The following is a 17,405-nucleotide window of genomic DNA, read 5'->3' on the forward strand; positions in this document are numbered from 1 at the left end:
GCCACCAAGTAAAATACATTTACACATATTTAAGACATTTACCTTTGCACACTTGTTTGTAATTGTCATATAATTACTCATCAGTACTTTTTGTTGACAAATTGTGCTATGAAATATCATATACGGTGCTTTTATTTAGGAAATATTTTCTCTCATTTTCAGAAAACAAGAAACAGGTGCTTAACCTTTGACCTATTGACAATCAAAATAAACTCAAACGCCCACAGATGTTGACATACTGTACACGTATAGGTGCTGGTTTGTGCTGATTTTGACCTGGATATTTTGTGTGAAACCTAATAAACGTTGTAGTAAGTGTATGAATAAAAATTCAATTAACGTTTGCCGACACTTTTAAGTTAATTGCATGTCAAAAAATAAGGAATTTCATGCCTGCAGGGAAAGCTTTAGTTACAAAACATGAATGAAAAACTGAAATAATTAAAGCCATAGGCCTACTATAACATTTGCCATAGACAATATACCACCTAGACCTATGACTGCCCATCCCTAAACCATGGCAGTAGGTGAAGCCACGTATCCAAGGTGATTTTGGTCGGGTGGTCGGACGCGGAGAAATATTTATAAAGCGTTCATGTCTGGAACGAAAAACGCGATCGTTTGTGTGATTGCTGCGCCGTTATCGCCCGCGTCAAATGCAACATGTTCTGTAGACGCTTAACATGTCTGCTTGTTTGCGTCCGGTTGCGCCCTTGTCAAAATCGTTGCTAAGCAGTACGCAGGGCTGTCAACTTTTTGGAATTGCTGGCTTGGCGTGAGACAGAGGCGTACGGGGGTTTGCCGACTCTAATGTTCATTTTGTACCATGATTATTTGAGCCCCGGCGCTCGATAATGTGAAAAGCGGGGGGGGGGGGGGGTAGGAGCAACAAATTATTCATGACGATGCGTGAGGTTTTACTCATTTTCCAGCTTTTTGCGTGAGATTTACTACCTAGGCGTGAGATTATACTACCTTGGCGTGAGACCGTGAGAAAGTGACCCAATGCGTGAGACTCACGGCCAATGCGTGAGAGTTGACAGCCCTGGCAGTACGTGTTGACTTCACTACGCGAACCAAAGTCATAGGTCTAGGTACTTGTTTGTCTGGGACATTTGCTGAGGAGAACGCCCTCATTCAAAAAATTTTTAATTCTGGTTTTTACACGATTAAATGTACTTTAGTCAATAAAGATACTCTGCAAAAATCAAGACTTTAGGTGCTGTAGTTTTGTCAAAATCCGAGATTTTGAATAAAACGATGGAACCGGCGTTTTATTAATATTATTACGATGGAAAGATTAGTCTAACACGTATGCACAGTACGTACACGGCGTGCGGGATACACATACACACACACCCGAGGATCGTATACAACCATATTACAACCGCGGGAGTAAGTAACATGCATGGGCGCTTATAGTAGTAAATTCCAATTTTCTATGCTTTACCTCATTTGTTCGGCTCAAAATAAAAAAGGGGCATATCTGACAGTATAAAAAGCTAACATTTTATGAAAAATAAATACTAACCTATTTTTACAGAAATGTTATAATATGGCTTTAATGAAAGCTTTAAAACTCAAACTGGTTTATGACAGTAGAAATTTCAATTGAATGAACACAACCTGACAAGTGACATTGCATGTAACATGACGATTTTTCGTGTACACTGCGCGATATGCTAGCGTGTGCGATGTGCGTGCATAACTCGGAAGTGAATCCAACCAGAAATGAGAAAAAAAAATGGACATAGTATGCAAAATGAAGGGGCAATTAAATCTTCCCTGATTTGGGACAAATCTAAATTAAGTATATAAAATTAAAATTTCCTTGTGCTTGTAAGTACATGTATTTCATGCGCAATTGTCCCTCCGGGAATGTTTCCCGCTCCCTCAATGACATGTGACCGAGATACCACACCACTGGAAACAACACTATTTTTATAGGTATAATGTTTTTTATACGATAATGGGGGCATCAAAAAAGTTTTGTCTGTCAAAAGAGGTGGGTCAAAAAAGTTTAGCGGTCCATCGAGGGGGGGGGTCAAAAAAGTTTTAGAGCGACAAATTTGAGGAAGACCAGCCCCCCACCAAAGTATTAATGAACACTCCCTTAATATGACTTAAACTATAGGCTACTTTTAAATATTTGTCATGAAATGAGAGATAAATGTATGTATGATCATGGAAGTAAGAGACATGGAAGCTGGTCGATCCAACACCTATTGAATTATTTACGTAACATTCTATAGAGGGTACGTATCAAGCTATTGTGATAACAATGTAGTCAGCGTGTCTCAGATGTGGATCAGACTTGCCGCCTTTATTGCCAGTTCGTTTATTTACAGGTTTATTATTTTGAGCAAAAATCGTGTTTTTCTTGATTATGTTTCAAGTATGTTGTTTTTATTTGGAAAAAAGTGACAGGGATGTTAGATTTGTAATCCATAATTACAGGAATCCATTCAAAATATCGATTTCTACCCTATACTTACAGATTTTCTTAAACTTAAAAATATTGGAAATCATGCATTTATGTCTAAACCGCTAATTAGCGGTAAAATTGATATGCGACTTGGCACATGCTTTACATTATAAAATGAATCCCGCATCTATTTGTGTGCCCGGGGCTGCCCGAAATTGCTGTTGACCAGAATGTTCCAGAGTCGGGTATTATCTTTACATTTTGCGTAAAATAAATTGCATTTCATTTCATTTTCTGTTTTAAAACTGCTATCTGAAAGTCTAGCATATATATACATTTAATCGGTAGGTTTTCACATAATTACATACTTTTAATAAAATTGTATAAATTAAACTGATAGCATTCTGACCATTACGTAGGGATTTTATAAAATCTGTTTGTGTTCATAAAACTTATCGTGCACTGCGGTAATATAACACAGCCCATTGTCAGGACTTAGTACACGACCTCGTACTGCTATTGATTTTTAAGCGGGAACTTTGATTTTAGACATGGTACACGTTGACCATGCGATGACTCAATTGTTCCACTTTCAACTGTACTGCTTTTGTTCAGTATCGCGGCAAGTATGATACTCACTTTGATGTAGTATTTGACCAGCTTCCATGTGTATTACTTCCATGGTATGATGTAGTAGTTCATTTGATTTGGTTGGGGTTTTGGAATAAATTTACAGATATCAGCACTGGCAGTCTTATTATCACTAGAAATACACTTTGGCAGCTAGCCAAAGGTTCCTGGAAGTATTATGCATTGAACAAAGTAGAACCAGTAATGTTGGTAACAGAGCTTCATGTGTGTTATAAGGTCATTCCTCTTTTATGTGTGACCTGCACATATATCCCTGCAAATATTTATATTTCCCAGATTGCCTAACAAGTTGAAACAGTAGAGGAATTTCTGTGTTAGAACAGGTATATGTGAGTCAGAGTAGTTGCCTGTACTGATAAAATAATCTGTCTCTTCAATATGTGTCGAGGTTCATTATACCCAAATGTTGATTCAATAATTAGAAATGAGAGCAATCATTTTAACCCCAACACAGCAATGTAGACAAGATCACAGTGTTTCACAGGGGGTCCAAGGGGGCAGGGAGGTATAAAATTTGTTTCAGAGGTGGCCTGGGCAAGGGGCAGAGAAATATTTTTTATAATTACATTATATACCCGGGTATAAAATGAGGGCAATCCTTTTATCCCCAACATGCAGTGGTGTAGGATCATAGTGTTCAGAGGGGTCCCACAGCAGGGGGGGAGAGGTAGGGAAATATAAATTTGTTTCGAGGTGGCCGGGGCAGGAAATATTTTATTATTACATTACATACAATGTAACCCGGTATTATTTTACATTTCAAAAGTCGGACATGTTATTTATATAAAACATGATAAACATGACTTTATGCACATAACGGGGGGCACTCCAATAGTTAAGTGATACACATGATGTGTGGTCGCAATTTTCAACATGGGGGTCTGGGGGAATTGAGGGAAGATTAAAGTTCTTCTGGGGGAGTTCTAAAAATTTCCAGGTAAAACAATCATTATCATCACCGTTTACCATAAGCCACTACCGTTTACTAGCCGCTCACTTTTGCTCAACTAGCACGTCAAGATGCATCCATTGCTTAAAATAGGGCGTATAATATGTAATGACGAATTACCCTTATGTGGTCTAGTCAAAATCTGGTAAGGGACGGTTCACAAACACTTGTTAGGGAGGCCTGATGCAAAAAGGGGGGCCTTGAAAATTTTTGACCCTCCTAAGGGGGGGCCCTGAAAAAAAATGGCCACAAATTTTCCTGGAAAAATTGAGTTTATATGCTTTTCTATGGGGTTGACCCATAATTTTCATGTCAAAAAGGGGGGGGCCTGAAAAGGGGCCCCGAAAAATTTTCGCGATGAATTTTTTTTGCATCAGGCCCTCCCCTTACAAGTGTTTGTGAACTCAAATAGCATAGGACCAAAATATTTATCCTGAGTAAGCTGTTGGACTACCACATCTTGAAAGTATTTTTATTGACATCCAAAGCTGATGCTTACTAAGCCTTTGGCTTCAGTTTTTAACCATTTCCGATGTACCAAATCTGTATTTGCTTTAACCAACATTTATCTTTACAACCAAATATCACATTTTCCTCAAATAACCTTTATTTTGTAGCCTAAATTTAACAGTATAATCATGGGTAATTTCAATTGCCTGGTACGTATTTATAATAGAGATGTGATGATGGAGGTAGAATGACCCTCGTACATTGATACCGATGCCACCAATAGAACGAGAAGATTTGCCCCTTCATTTTGCATACCACTTTGGCCTGATGCTCCCACCTCAGAAGTACCTAGGCCTTTGTATAATTGTGTGGATGTAGAGATGCCAACCCACTTTATTTCAGGGGCTGTGCAATAATTATGAGCCCCCAGGGTAAAATTTGCAAACGGCTCGCCAAAAATCGCTTGCCCCCCCCCCTCGGCCCGCCAAAAATTCTTTGCTCCCCCCCTCCCCTTGTGCATGCCAAATTTTTGGGATCCCAATTTACAAACCTTTAATGGTCTAGATACATGTTGAAAGTGCAGCGAGCAGGAAAATGTGCATATTTAAGCGTTTCTTTACTGTTTTCCTAAGTTTTTAGAGCGTTTTATTTCAAAGGCGCCCCATGAATGCGTGCCAAAAATTGCTTGCCCCTCCCTCACGTCTCGGCTTGCCAAAAATTGCTTGCCCCCCCCCCACTTTCGGCTCGCCAAAAATTTCTTCCCCCCAATTTTGCCCTACCCCCAGGGCTCATAATTATTGCACAGCCCCTTAGAGGAGGCTCCATATTTTTGTCCATTTTGACACCCAAACATGGCAACCTCCCTAATATTTCTGACGAGTTATGAAGTTGCATATAATTTTAAAACCCTCCCTATTTTTGGTTTGAATCCTCCCTATTTTCTGGATGTTAATGTTGGCATCTCTGTAGATGCTTTGGGGTAACTCTGGTTGTTGGTTAATATTGGTTAGCTAATGAATTAAATTAACGAAGCAAATTCAGTTTGCTTCATTATTTGTCGTTGAAATAAATTGAGTCAAAAGAAAAGTAAATTGATTATTGATTACCATTAGCATGCAAATATCTGGTGGCCTTGCTTCCTTGTCTGAGTGCCTAAAGAAATAATAATTAGTATACATTACATATAGCGTCATACACCGTAAAAAGAAAGCACTTAGTACACTACACAGTACACAGCAGTAAGGATTCGGGGTAAGGACCGTGTCTAAAATGTAAACAAGTTGCTAAGTCAATGCTGGACTCTTTTTTATTCATTTAAAATCATATAATTTGTTTTTGTTTTTTGTAAAATATTTTTATCTTTATTGTTCTGTAATTTTTTTATCTGCATGTTTGTGCAATAATGTGCATGAACTTGTTATGAATGTATGGACTGTGGACTAGAAATACTTGTCTACTATTACAGACGATGTATTTGAATTACCAAGTGGCTTTTATCTTGCTACTTATGTTTTCTTTCAGATTGGGATGTTAAACCAATCTACCTGGGATGAAACATGGCGATGAGAGACCCACATCTTACTAACTTGAAAGGTAGGAAACCTTCTTTTTGTTCAAAGTAAAATTATGTTGTTATTTTTGTTTTTGTTGTTTTATTATTTTGTTTTTTTGGGTTTTTTTTATTTTAGTGTTGGCTATTTTAATAGCATTGGTTTATTCCATTCCACACACCCCCTGTGGAAGAATCTCAATTCCAGTTGCATCATTACTCGCACTTTGTTCTTCGCACACAGCATGACTCGCCCATCTCCTTGGACAAGTGAAAGCTTTTTAGGAGTTAACACATCACGAATCAACTTCTAGAAGAATATCCAATTGAAAATTGTTGGAACTTATAAAGTCCAGTTGAAAATTATATACAAGTTGGCCTCAAATGAGAAATTTTCTGTTTGTATTCCATAATCTGCCACACCTTTTGAACACAAAGGTCTGAGGTTCCAAGTATTAAGTATCATGTCCAGAGTTTTTTCTCTGGCTTGTCTGCTTATGTTATGTTTCCATTATTTCATGTTAAAATGTACTAAAGTTTTTTTTTTATTACTTCCGTGGTCGGGGTACGCGCTGGTAAATTGCGCTCGCGTAAAAGTGACAAGGTCGCCTACATGTACTACGCGCCGAACAGACAACCAATGGGTCAACCGACTTGTTGTCAAGTGCGTTGATCAGCCAATCAGCGTGATTGCTTATTTTTTCTGTGTGTACGCTTGTAGACGCTTGGCGCACAGCTCGGACCACGGAAGTTTAAAAAAAAACAACTTTATAGTGTCATATGTGTGGGGCTTATTTCCCCTGTAATTGTGGTTAAGTATCATTTTTAATTTGATCTCATGTACTAGTTTGTAACGTTTGAGTGTTTCTATATTCCAGCGCAGCGTATGACATGTAAGCCTTTTCCCTCGTTTGTTTTTCTATTTATTTACATCAGGTAGATCATCAAGTGTTTGTCATTTCTTCTTAGCTTGCTAAATACATACATGTATTAACTTCAACACTGCACTATTTTGTGCTCTCCTCTGATATTTTCGCTGAAAAGGCCCAACAAACATGTATACACATGTAAGTGTTTCAATGATTTATCTAAATGACTTCATCATACATTTAGTAATTCCATAACCTAAATTTCTTTTCAAGCATTGTTTACTGTTCTTGTAATTCAGGGATTCTCCAGAAGCTGCGTGAGGATGACAAGCCCATAAGAGACAGCAACCCAGATTTACAGAGACTATGTGACACCATAGAAAGCATATTCAGGAAAGGTTTGAAAAGTAAGTTCTCATATATATCTGTTTCATTGGGGGAGTGGGTTAACGTAGCAGTTCTATCCTCGCTTTAAGGGGGTACTACACCCCTGGCCAATTTTGTGCCTATTTTTGCATTTTTCTCAAATATTATAGCGCATTGGTGACAGTTAAGATATGTATATTATAGGGGTAAAGACTGCAACTACAGCACTGAGGTGTAGTACCCCCTTAAAGTTTTGCACCACTGAGGTCCTGGGTTTGAGTCCCAGCCATTCTCAGGCGACATGATGCATTTGGGTTCCAGTCTATAATAATTGCACAAGTTTGTATGTTTTATATATCCGGTTGTTCTAGTTTCCTCCTCCTCCTCTAACTCCTTGCATATAGTTGCAAATTTGTCCCTCTTATTGATTTCATATATTTTTGGGTTGCACAGTTTTCAATGATACTGTTAGAAATCTGTTTAGCAGCTAATGCTAGATAAGGATGTTGAAAATAGCACAAATGGTCCTGTTAGGTAATATGTGACCATCCAGCACAACTGAGCCCTGAAGTCGCCAATCATCATTTTTGAGATATTCAACCAAAATAAGCTTTAAAATGATGTATATCATGTCTATAGTACTTGACATTTAAGTAGTGAAAAATCAATAAAACAGTCAATAAATCCTTTGTTTCCTATTGTTTATTGTTAAGTTCAATGGAGCGTATCTCAATAGTGGCACTGGCGACATCCGGGCTCAGTTGTGCTGGATGGTCACATATAATGTTTTGCATGCACCTGCTTGATGCCATGTGAGGACTATTCTTAATTAAAAAGGATTTGGATAAACATTGTAATGGTAGTGGAGAAGATATCATGTTTAGTATTAAACCAATTCACCAAATAAAGCTTTCATCATTACAAAAAAATATATAAAACCAAGTTGTCCCCAACTACCCATTCCAGAAAAATACAGAACTAATTTTTTTGGATTAGGCTAAAGGAACTCGATTGTTAGTTTCCGATTGACCGCCCGCATCACTTTTTCAATTTGACCAAAACTTTCATTATTTTCATAAAAAAGTCAATTATCTGAAAATTGAGATGGAAATAATCAAAATTGAAACTCTCAAAATGTCTGACATCCCCTGCTGATCATAATCAGCACTTTTTCTTAGTTGTAGGGGTAGAGGATGTGGTAAATAATGGAAATTTAAGGATTACCTCATCATGTTTCTAGTGATTACAAAAATTGCTAATTTCTTTTCATTTTTATGAAAACAAATTCAAATTTTTTCTCAATCTGTTGCAAAATGTCTGTAAAGATGATCTAAGCATTAAAGGCCCTTTCAGTGATTTCACAGGAACATTAAAAAAAATGGAAATTTTTCAGAGTTGCTTAGAAATAAAGAATAAGTCTACAGAATTTCATTAAACCACTTTTCCCTGAATACATCGACAAATTAGTCAAAAAAACAGAAGTTTTAGAAAAGTTTTCTACTTCAACTCTGAGAAAATCGAGATTTTCGTACAGTGCGCCACCTAATCGACTGGAAAAACTTCCTAGTCCAGTGTTTCTAACACGGGGAAGTAGAGTCTAAATTGATTTAAAACAGACGCTTTTAAGCTACAATTTTGTAGTAGAAAACAAAATAAGCAATTAAAGATCACCGAGGCAAACTAACGGTCAATTCAAATATGAAAAACAGTTAAAATTGTGTATTTTGTTTAAAATAGTAGCTACTGATGTAATAAGTAGTAGAAACAATACATAACGCGTGTTGGTACGTGGAGAGTGAGCTTCTTTCGATCTCGAGTCGGACTTTTGTACTGTCAGTATCAAAAGTCCAGAATCATGCAAATGCTTTATTTTGTCTAAAATACACGGCTTTCGACCGAACCACTAGCAGGCTATGTTAGCACATCTATGCCAATTACAAAGGTACCAAAATCTGAATTTTGATGATTTTTACGATCGTCCGGATGAGCAAATCACTGAATGGGCCTTTAATACCGGTTTTGAGATGGTCTTTCATCAACAATATATACTTTGGTACTGGTGGGGTACCTAAATTTGGAGAAAGCTGTTCAGAAAATCATTGATTTTGTTGACATAATGGATAATGAAAAGAGACCGAATAATGAATAATGAAATAGCGACCTCATCCTTTTTTTTAAACATCCAATCGGAAACTATTAATCGAGTTCCATTGGCCTTAAAAAAATATTATCCTGTTTTGCCAAATAAAACAGCTAAATCCTATTCCTTTAGTTAGTCCTAACTGGCAATGAAAGTAAAATTTCAATGTTTGGTCAATTTTAGGAAATAAGGGTAAAAAAAATGCATTTTTAGGGCGTTTTTCGTATTCTGTGACAATCAAGCCCAAAGACTTGAACAAAGACTAATTTCAAGTTATGCATTCTAATTTTTGGGAAACACATTTTCCAATCTTTTTATAACCAATTAGCAAAAATAACATATAACATTAAAATTATGAGCTAACTCTTACCCTTTACTCAAGATTTTGAATGCTTAGACTTATTCCAAGTCTTACAATTTTGTGACTATAATTGTAAGAAAACATGCAAAATTGCATGTTTTGGCTCATTTTCCCTCAAATTGAAATTTAAAAAATTTTATCTGACCTTAATTGCCAGTTAGGACTAACTGAAGGATTAGGATTTAGCTATGTTTCATTTGTCAAAACAGGATAATATTTTTTTAATCCAAAAAAATTAGTTCTGTATTTTTCTGGAATGGGGAGTAGGTAGTGGATCATGTATGCAGTATGATGTATGATACCCATATGTAGCATTTTAATGCCTTTATGATAGGCAGTATATTAACCACAAACAATATACAGCAGATGTTAACCGCTTGTAATAGACACTGCACAATCAAATTTATTGCTACACAATATGCCTATGGTATCCTGGTATGGGTAATAATACATGTATATGCAATCTGTTCCATATATAGTGAACAAACTGAACATAACATGATCAGGGTATATAATACTCATTGATAGATACTTGCATAAATTGGTATACAATAATAGAATATTTACAGAATTAGTATTATTCTTAGGCCAAGTTGGCTCAAAGCTTGTGCATGTTGGTACAAAAGTATAATTTCGCTCTCTAGAAATCATGAAATTCATTTCTATTTCTTTCTCTTTTTTCCTTTCTTTTTAAAAAAGTAAAATAGATGAAAGTAGATATACTTCAATGTGATTTTATATTTTTACTATAAACATTCTCAACAGACATCTGACTGTTTTTCATGCCAAAAAGCTTGGCCAAAACTATTTTTTCATTAATGAAGGAGGCAGCCTATATATGCTTTACCCTAGCAGGGGTAAGATAATGCGAGACACAAATTAATATATGCGATGATCGGAAATAAACGATGCGGGATTGAACCCTGGTCACTGGACTCTGGACCGGTAATCCAGCGACAATTTTATTTTCATTTACACTCTTCATATCTGGCATTCAACGATTTGTGCCATTGAGTGTACAGAAACACAATTTTGCTTTTTTTTTGTATTATTATTTTTGAAATAGTTAATTCCATTATGCTTTTCACCCTTTTCAATAAACTAAAAGTGGCTTCAATCATATTTTAACAATGCTTAACATTGTATAGTTGACACATTGTTTGATCATCAGCTTGTTTCTCATGATTATTAGATATTGCATAATTTGTGCACTTCAAATTGTTAATATAATTTGGTTATATGGAAATGCCACATCTGTTAAATAACAGAATATTAAATTCCATTCAGATTGTAAAAAAGTGCATATCAATAGCAAAACTAACAAACAAATAAACAAAATGCGTACCGTATTTCGTCAAATAAACGCCCCCGGGGGCGTTACATTTTCCCAAAGCCGGGGGTTATTCAAGGTCAATTTTAGAACGATAATTCCCGTTAAAATCATTAGGTAAACTTAAAACTCACACTAAAATGACGAATTATGAACTAGAAACACTGACTTCTGGTGTTTCTGATCCAGATTTTCGCCAATTATTGACGCTATTATCGACCATGTGGGCAACTTGGTAAGCTTGCATACACAAGTTAGCATGGAAATATCTGCATTTTTGAAACGTCTTGGTTGAAAAAAGTGGTGGGCGTTTATTTGAAGGGGGCGTTTATTTGAAGGGGGCGACTATTTGACGAAATACGGTATTTGTGCAATTCAAATTGCCAATATAATTTGGTTATATGGAACAACATCTGTTGAGTAATTGTTATGCAATTACATTCAAATTGTTTAAAAAATGCATATTAATAGCATAGGTTTAGATCTGGGTGGGGGGTGGGGTGAATGTTCTGTTGCCCCCCCCCCCCTCGATGGATTCACCTAATATTTTGATAATTAAGGGGGATGGTCCATACAATCATCCTTTCCAATGCTTACAACTGTATGTGACTAAATTAACCTCATAATTGGCCATTTTAGCCAATTTTTGTGCTCTTCACACAAATTTGTTCCACTTTTGCACCATTTATTTATTTTAGCTTTAATATGACAAACAAACAAGAAGAGTCTTTCAAAAAGACACAGTTCACGGATCAGGTGTATAGTAATTTGTTCTATAACTTTCCATTCTGCACTGATCTTACAATAAATTAGTGATTTGAGGCATAATGACTCCTACATCCTGACTCTGGCTATATAACTCTCCATCCAGCAAGAAACACATTATCACTATCATAGGCTTATTGAAATTCAATGAATATACCATGCAGATAATAACCTTGGCCCAATAATTATCTGTATCAAAATAGCAGTGTATTTTTCATATGCAGTAAGATGCTCAGCCTTATCACAAAATAAACAATGGCATTGACCTTACCCACCAATCAGTAAAGCCTATTATAATGGAAACCAGACAACTCGCCCCAAATACAACTCGCCCCAACGCTGGACAACTGGCCCCGCAGACAACTCGCCCCAACGGACAACTCGCCCCAGCAGTAACATCTTATTTATTTCCTGGTAACATCAAGGATTCTCGAGTACTAATATACTATAGGATAAGCCACTCGTTTGCGCATATGAAGTCAGTCATTCAGCCTATGCGCCTTCATGCATGTGATGGCATAGTACCCCTGTACGTGTATGAGTGTATAACCTGTGGAAGAGATGATGCAATGTTTACGTCATCGTTTCCAAAAAAATTAAATGGCGAAAACGGCGAACATTTGGTCGAATCTTTCCATTACTATCATATCGTGAAAAACCAAATAGCTGAGAAGTTAGCTCAATATACTAGGAAAATATTATAACCGAGGACCCCATGACGAGACTGGCTAAATAAGCTGTATTTTTGCTGGAAGGGGTCCGAAAAATTGGCAGTCGATGGGCGCCATCTTGGATAAATTTGGTGTACTGAAAATGCCCAGCAACTGTCAATCAAATACGAACTTGTCAATTGAATATAGGATAAGTCTGTTCCACCGTGGCAGAAGTACGCACAACATCGGCATTCAGTAACATCAGTAGAATACACACACTCATCAACTCGACTGTAATTAATAAGTAGTCAATAGAAAACAACATTCCAATTAATATTCTTGGGTATGGCAAGTCCAAAAGTTGCAAAATTAAGCCAAATTGACGCCAGAATTTCGATCACCCGTGCGATCACCGTACAGCGAAACCTGTCGAATTCCACTACCATGTCACTGGTTAAACTGCCGTCGATCGCGACGTTCTTTGCATGTTGTAATTATTTTCGTTTTATTGTGTGGAGGACGTACAGGAGGGCCAAGGAGGCCTACCCGATAATATAATTATGTCATGCCGAGATATAGGCCTACCGTAAAGAATCCATCGTAAAATAGCCTACTCAAAGTATATAATTTTGTTGGTGTCGTCGTACTGTGCGGACGTGTGTGACAAGTGCTCCGCTTATTAAAATGTTGTAGTTTTGGTTTTGTGTTCGTGAGAAAGTGTAATATTACTTTTGGTTGGTGCTATATAATCCCTGCTTGTTGTGGAGTGCCTGCTAGTGTGATTCCTTATTCCTGTACTGCTGTATCTGTGTTTTTTAACTGAGCGGTGATTGCCTCAAATTCTCCGACGACGACCCACCACCACTCGACTCTGCTGTTGCATACCGGGACTGTGAGCCGCCATCTTTAAAAACCTTTCCCGCCGTAGAGTCTAACATTCTAACAAAGGAGACCGGTATTTACATCTGTGCATTCATGCTTATTTTAACTTTTTGACTCTTTAGCTTTTAAATATTTGGCTGTGCAATCAAACTCACGTTTTGGTGTCTACATTTTAATATTTTTAATATTGCTTGCTGTGCATCCATACCAACTCCTGTGTCCAGTAGAAGTAGATTGTTAGCGCTGTGACATCTTCATCCATACATGTACATTGCTCTGTCCACACCCAACTTTGCTGTGTTCACCACCATTTTTTGAAGTGAAGTGTAGTTTAGACGAATCCATCGTGCGGTGCTTTGCTGTTTATGTGTGACACATATCCATTTTATATTTATCAATGCCACAAAGATTATGACTCTAACTGTTAATTGCCACATGTAATTTTATTTTTATATGCCACACGTAACTCTCATGACTCTAGTTTATCTTACATGTATGCCACATTCTGCTTTTTTTATATATATGCCACTTTATGCTTCATGAATATTTTTATGCCACAATCTTATGCTGACTTTAACAACTCAATTTTGCCTCAAATCATCACAGGATTGTATAGAGGACGCGTCAGAAGTTTTGCAAACGTGGTCTTCAATTATCAGCTGTAAAACCTCCTTGCCATTTATTGTCAGTTATATTGCATATGAGACACTGTGATATCAAATTTTTTCTGCCAAAAATTATCACATCAATTGTCAACTTTGACTTTTCATTTGAAATTGAGTCTACAATCTCGTTGTATGAATTCCATGTTGCTGCAGACCCAAGGTACATGTAGTTTGTGCCAATTGTCTTCACTATAACTGTGTCTACAATCATTGTATTTTTGCCTGCTGTGGCATGAACCTTTTTTGCATGAGCTGCACTGAGAACTGTATATATTTTTTTTGCATTGGATACATGTGTGGTGGCGCGAAAGTGCTTCATTGAACTTTATCAATTGAATCATCATTTGTGCTATCAGCTAGTGGTGGTGGGAAACAGATGTTAGATGTACCTTAACTTACGCTTTAATGCGGTGCGCCTGTTTACAGAGGCGGAATTTCCAAACCAACCAACCAACCAACCAACCTATGGCAAAACAAAACATTATATAAAAAATTATAAAACAACAACAACAAAAAAATGTATTTTTATTTTACCGACTCAGTTTTGGATGTTCAAAACTTGCAGTCCTATAAACATTAAATCAGAGAAGATCTTCTTTGACATAACGAAACTATTAAAAGGACTGAAAATATCATGTGGCAAATTTTTCAAAGACAAATGAGCACAACTAGCAAAACAAACGCCAGCAGCAGCTTTGAGATATTTTGTCGGTTCGTGCTGTGCACTGACTTTCGACCCCTTTTTGCAGCGTGTAAGCGGTGGATTATTGCTGCCACTTACACAAAAACGCCGGGTGTGGTATGTGTTCAATCCGTGACTACGCACGCAAGTGCCAGAACACACCGACAGCGTAACGGTACCTTGCTTGATAAGTCCCCGGGCCCGCGGACGCGTGCTTTACACACTGATGTACGATCGATTGCTTGACAAGTCACCGGGTCAAGTAGTATCACAGAGAACCTATTCTTGAGAGGGCATTCTATTCACGTGGTTTCTTTTCCAACGCTAAAAGATCACGAATTTTGGTGGTTTGCAAATGAAAAGTGTCCGCACTATCGATTGATTACGTAATTGTTATGAATAATTTATTAGGTTTTTCAATGCAATCGCCTCGACCCATTAATACATATTATCTGTATTATCAAAGTAGGGGCCTGCTTGGAATAGCAATCCGGTGAGTTCACTGAACTACGCCCTAATACTGATGGAGTAATGGCGTTAATCCTCTCCATACACAGATGAACAAATACAATAGATGAAGGTCAACACGTATGACCTCCTATGTGACATGTTATATGTGATGTACAAAAACCTGAATATCATAAAGATCAGTATTCGTTTGTGCATATGAACTGCACGTTTACGTTGCTAAATATTACTCATTATATATTATGACAAATATTGGTATTATGACAATACGGTATATACATTGTATATAAAACGACTATATCCCGTATGTTTCTTAAAATTCATTCATATTTGAGACAAATTGCTGTGCCCATTTTATAGGTGCACAAGTAGATCCGTGTTGTTTTTAATTTTAATTTCTTTTTAATGAAAGAATTAAGGTTTTCCACTGCACGGGAGCCACAAGGGTGATACTAATTTTAATGCTATATTTTCAAAACGAATACGTGTTCCCGGTTGGCTCTATAGCGATTTCACAGAAAAGGTATTTCTAGTACAATGCAGCGTCGGACTCTAGCTGAGAGCGTAGCCTAAGTCATTATAGACTCCAATAATGGCTCTCCATACACAAATGAACAAACACAAAGGAGGGTAGTCTCCTCCGTGGCCAGCTTGATTTCGATGGAGCGAAACCATATTGGCTGCGGAGGAGACGGGTAATTTTGCCATGCAAATGAGCTGAGTGTCGTAGCCCTGGTAGTATGCTCTCAATTTGATTAAGACCCCGAGAATTACGGGCCGTGTTTTTTTTTTTTTTTTTTTTTTTGCGACGGAGGCGTATCGGGAGGCAGTGCCGTGAAGAAGAAAAATGCAATGATTTTGTATGCAAAACTGGTTAAAGCCTAGTATTAATACGATTTCGGTCTAATTTTAATTTGGTTATTCTTTGCCAAATATTATTATAGTAACAACTGTCAGGAAAGTTTTCTGGTCATTCTAAACTGTGGTGTTCTATAATACAAATCAATGATATAAATCTAAATTAATTATATATCTTTAATCTAAATACTACTATTTTAATTATATAATTTTGTATTTCTATGTATCAGATAATTATATGTACATACGAGTACATGTACTTATATTATATGAAATGTATTTTTATGATTTTGATAATTGTGGCCTATCATGAGTGTTTTTGCAACTTGATCATGATTAATTTAAACACCACGGCACATCTTACGCTGTGCCCTAATCCTCTAAATATGCCAACAATTTTAAGACGGGATGTTTGAACTCGAAGATTTCAATAATGTAGGCCTATACGTAATTAATTATCACACACTAATACAAAAGCTGGCCAGTGGCGGCGTAGCTGCCGGGGAAGGGGCAATTTCCCCTCTGGCAAAATTGCATATTTGGGCCCGCCCTAGTGCAAGGAAAAAAAGAGGAGAAGGACCCAGCAAACACAAAAGCGTTTTAAAAACGTTTTTAATAAGTTATATTTTGGCTTTTGGTTTACATAAAAGCGTTTTAATAACATTAAAATGTCGGGTTATAAAAAGGTCATGAAAACGTATTAAAACGTTTTGTATGAAAACACACTACAACAATATTTGTAAAATGTTTTCAAAAATGTTATTGTAAACTATTTTTGCAAACATTTTTTGCCAAATATTTTGTCAACACTTAAATAACATTATGTTAAAATATTTCACTCAGCAAACACAAAAATGTTCTTAAAATGGTTTTTTCAAAGCGTTTTAATAACATTTAAAGGTCGGGTTATATAAAGGTCATGAAAGCGTTTTTAAAACGTTGTTGCAAATATTTCGCAAAATATTTTTTTCAACCCTAAAATAACATTCTGTTTAAAATGTTTTATATCACGTTTTCAAAAATGTTTTTGGAATGTTTTTAAAGCGTAGCCAGCTTCTTGGTCAGGGGGCAAAATAAAATGTCAGGGGCACAGCTAAAAAAATTGCAGTTACAACATGCAATTTTTGTTTTAGAGAGACTGTACATGTCTTCGAGCTTCCCAAAAGGGCTTTATTGGGACGATGTGCGCCGTAGTGTAGCGTGTAAAAATTTTGAATTTGACACTATTTTTGTCCATGATCGTGTTGAAAATTGCCTTATTATGACAAAAATTGGTACTTTACACAATTTTGGCCCATGATCGGGTGAATTTTGATGGAAAAGGGGCTCATTGCCCTTTTTC

General features: G+C 36.7%; 1 protein-coding gene across 1 annotated transcript in view; it reads left to right on the plus strand.

Annotated features, from left to right (window-relative positions):
* The first annotated feature begins 217 nt into the window (after positions 1 to 217).
* The window catches only part of LOC140164909 (uncharacterized), a 55,384-nt gene continuing 38,196 nt past the window's right edge, over positions 218 to 17,405 (plus strand). The window contains exons 1-3 of the mRNA XM_072188303.1: positions 218 to 311; positions 5,997 to 6,068; positions 7,193 to 7,300. Of these exons, the coding sequence (XP_072044404.1) occupies positions 6,032 to 6,068; positions 7,193 to 7,300 (145 nt within the window). The 5' untranslated portion in view covers positions 218 to 311; positions 5,997 to 6,031. The remainder of the gene's footprint in view (positions 312 to 5,996; positions 6,069 to 7,192; positions 7,301 to 17,405) is intronic.

This window comes from Amphiura filiformis, chromosome 11 (genome assembly GCF_039555335.1).
Source record: "Amphiura filiformis chromosome 11, Afil_fr2py, whole genome shotgun sequence".
Taxonomy (NCBI): Eukaryota; Metazoa; Echinodermata; class Ophiuroidea; order Amphilepidida; family Amphiuridae; genus Amphiura; species Amphiura filiformis.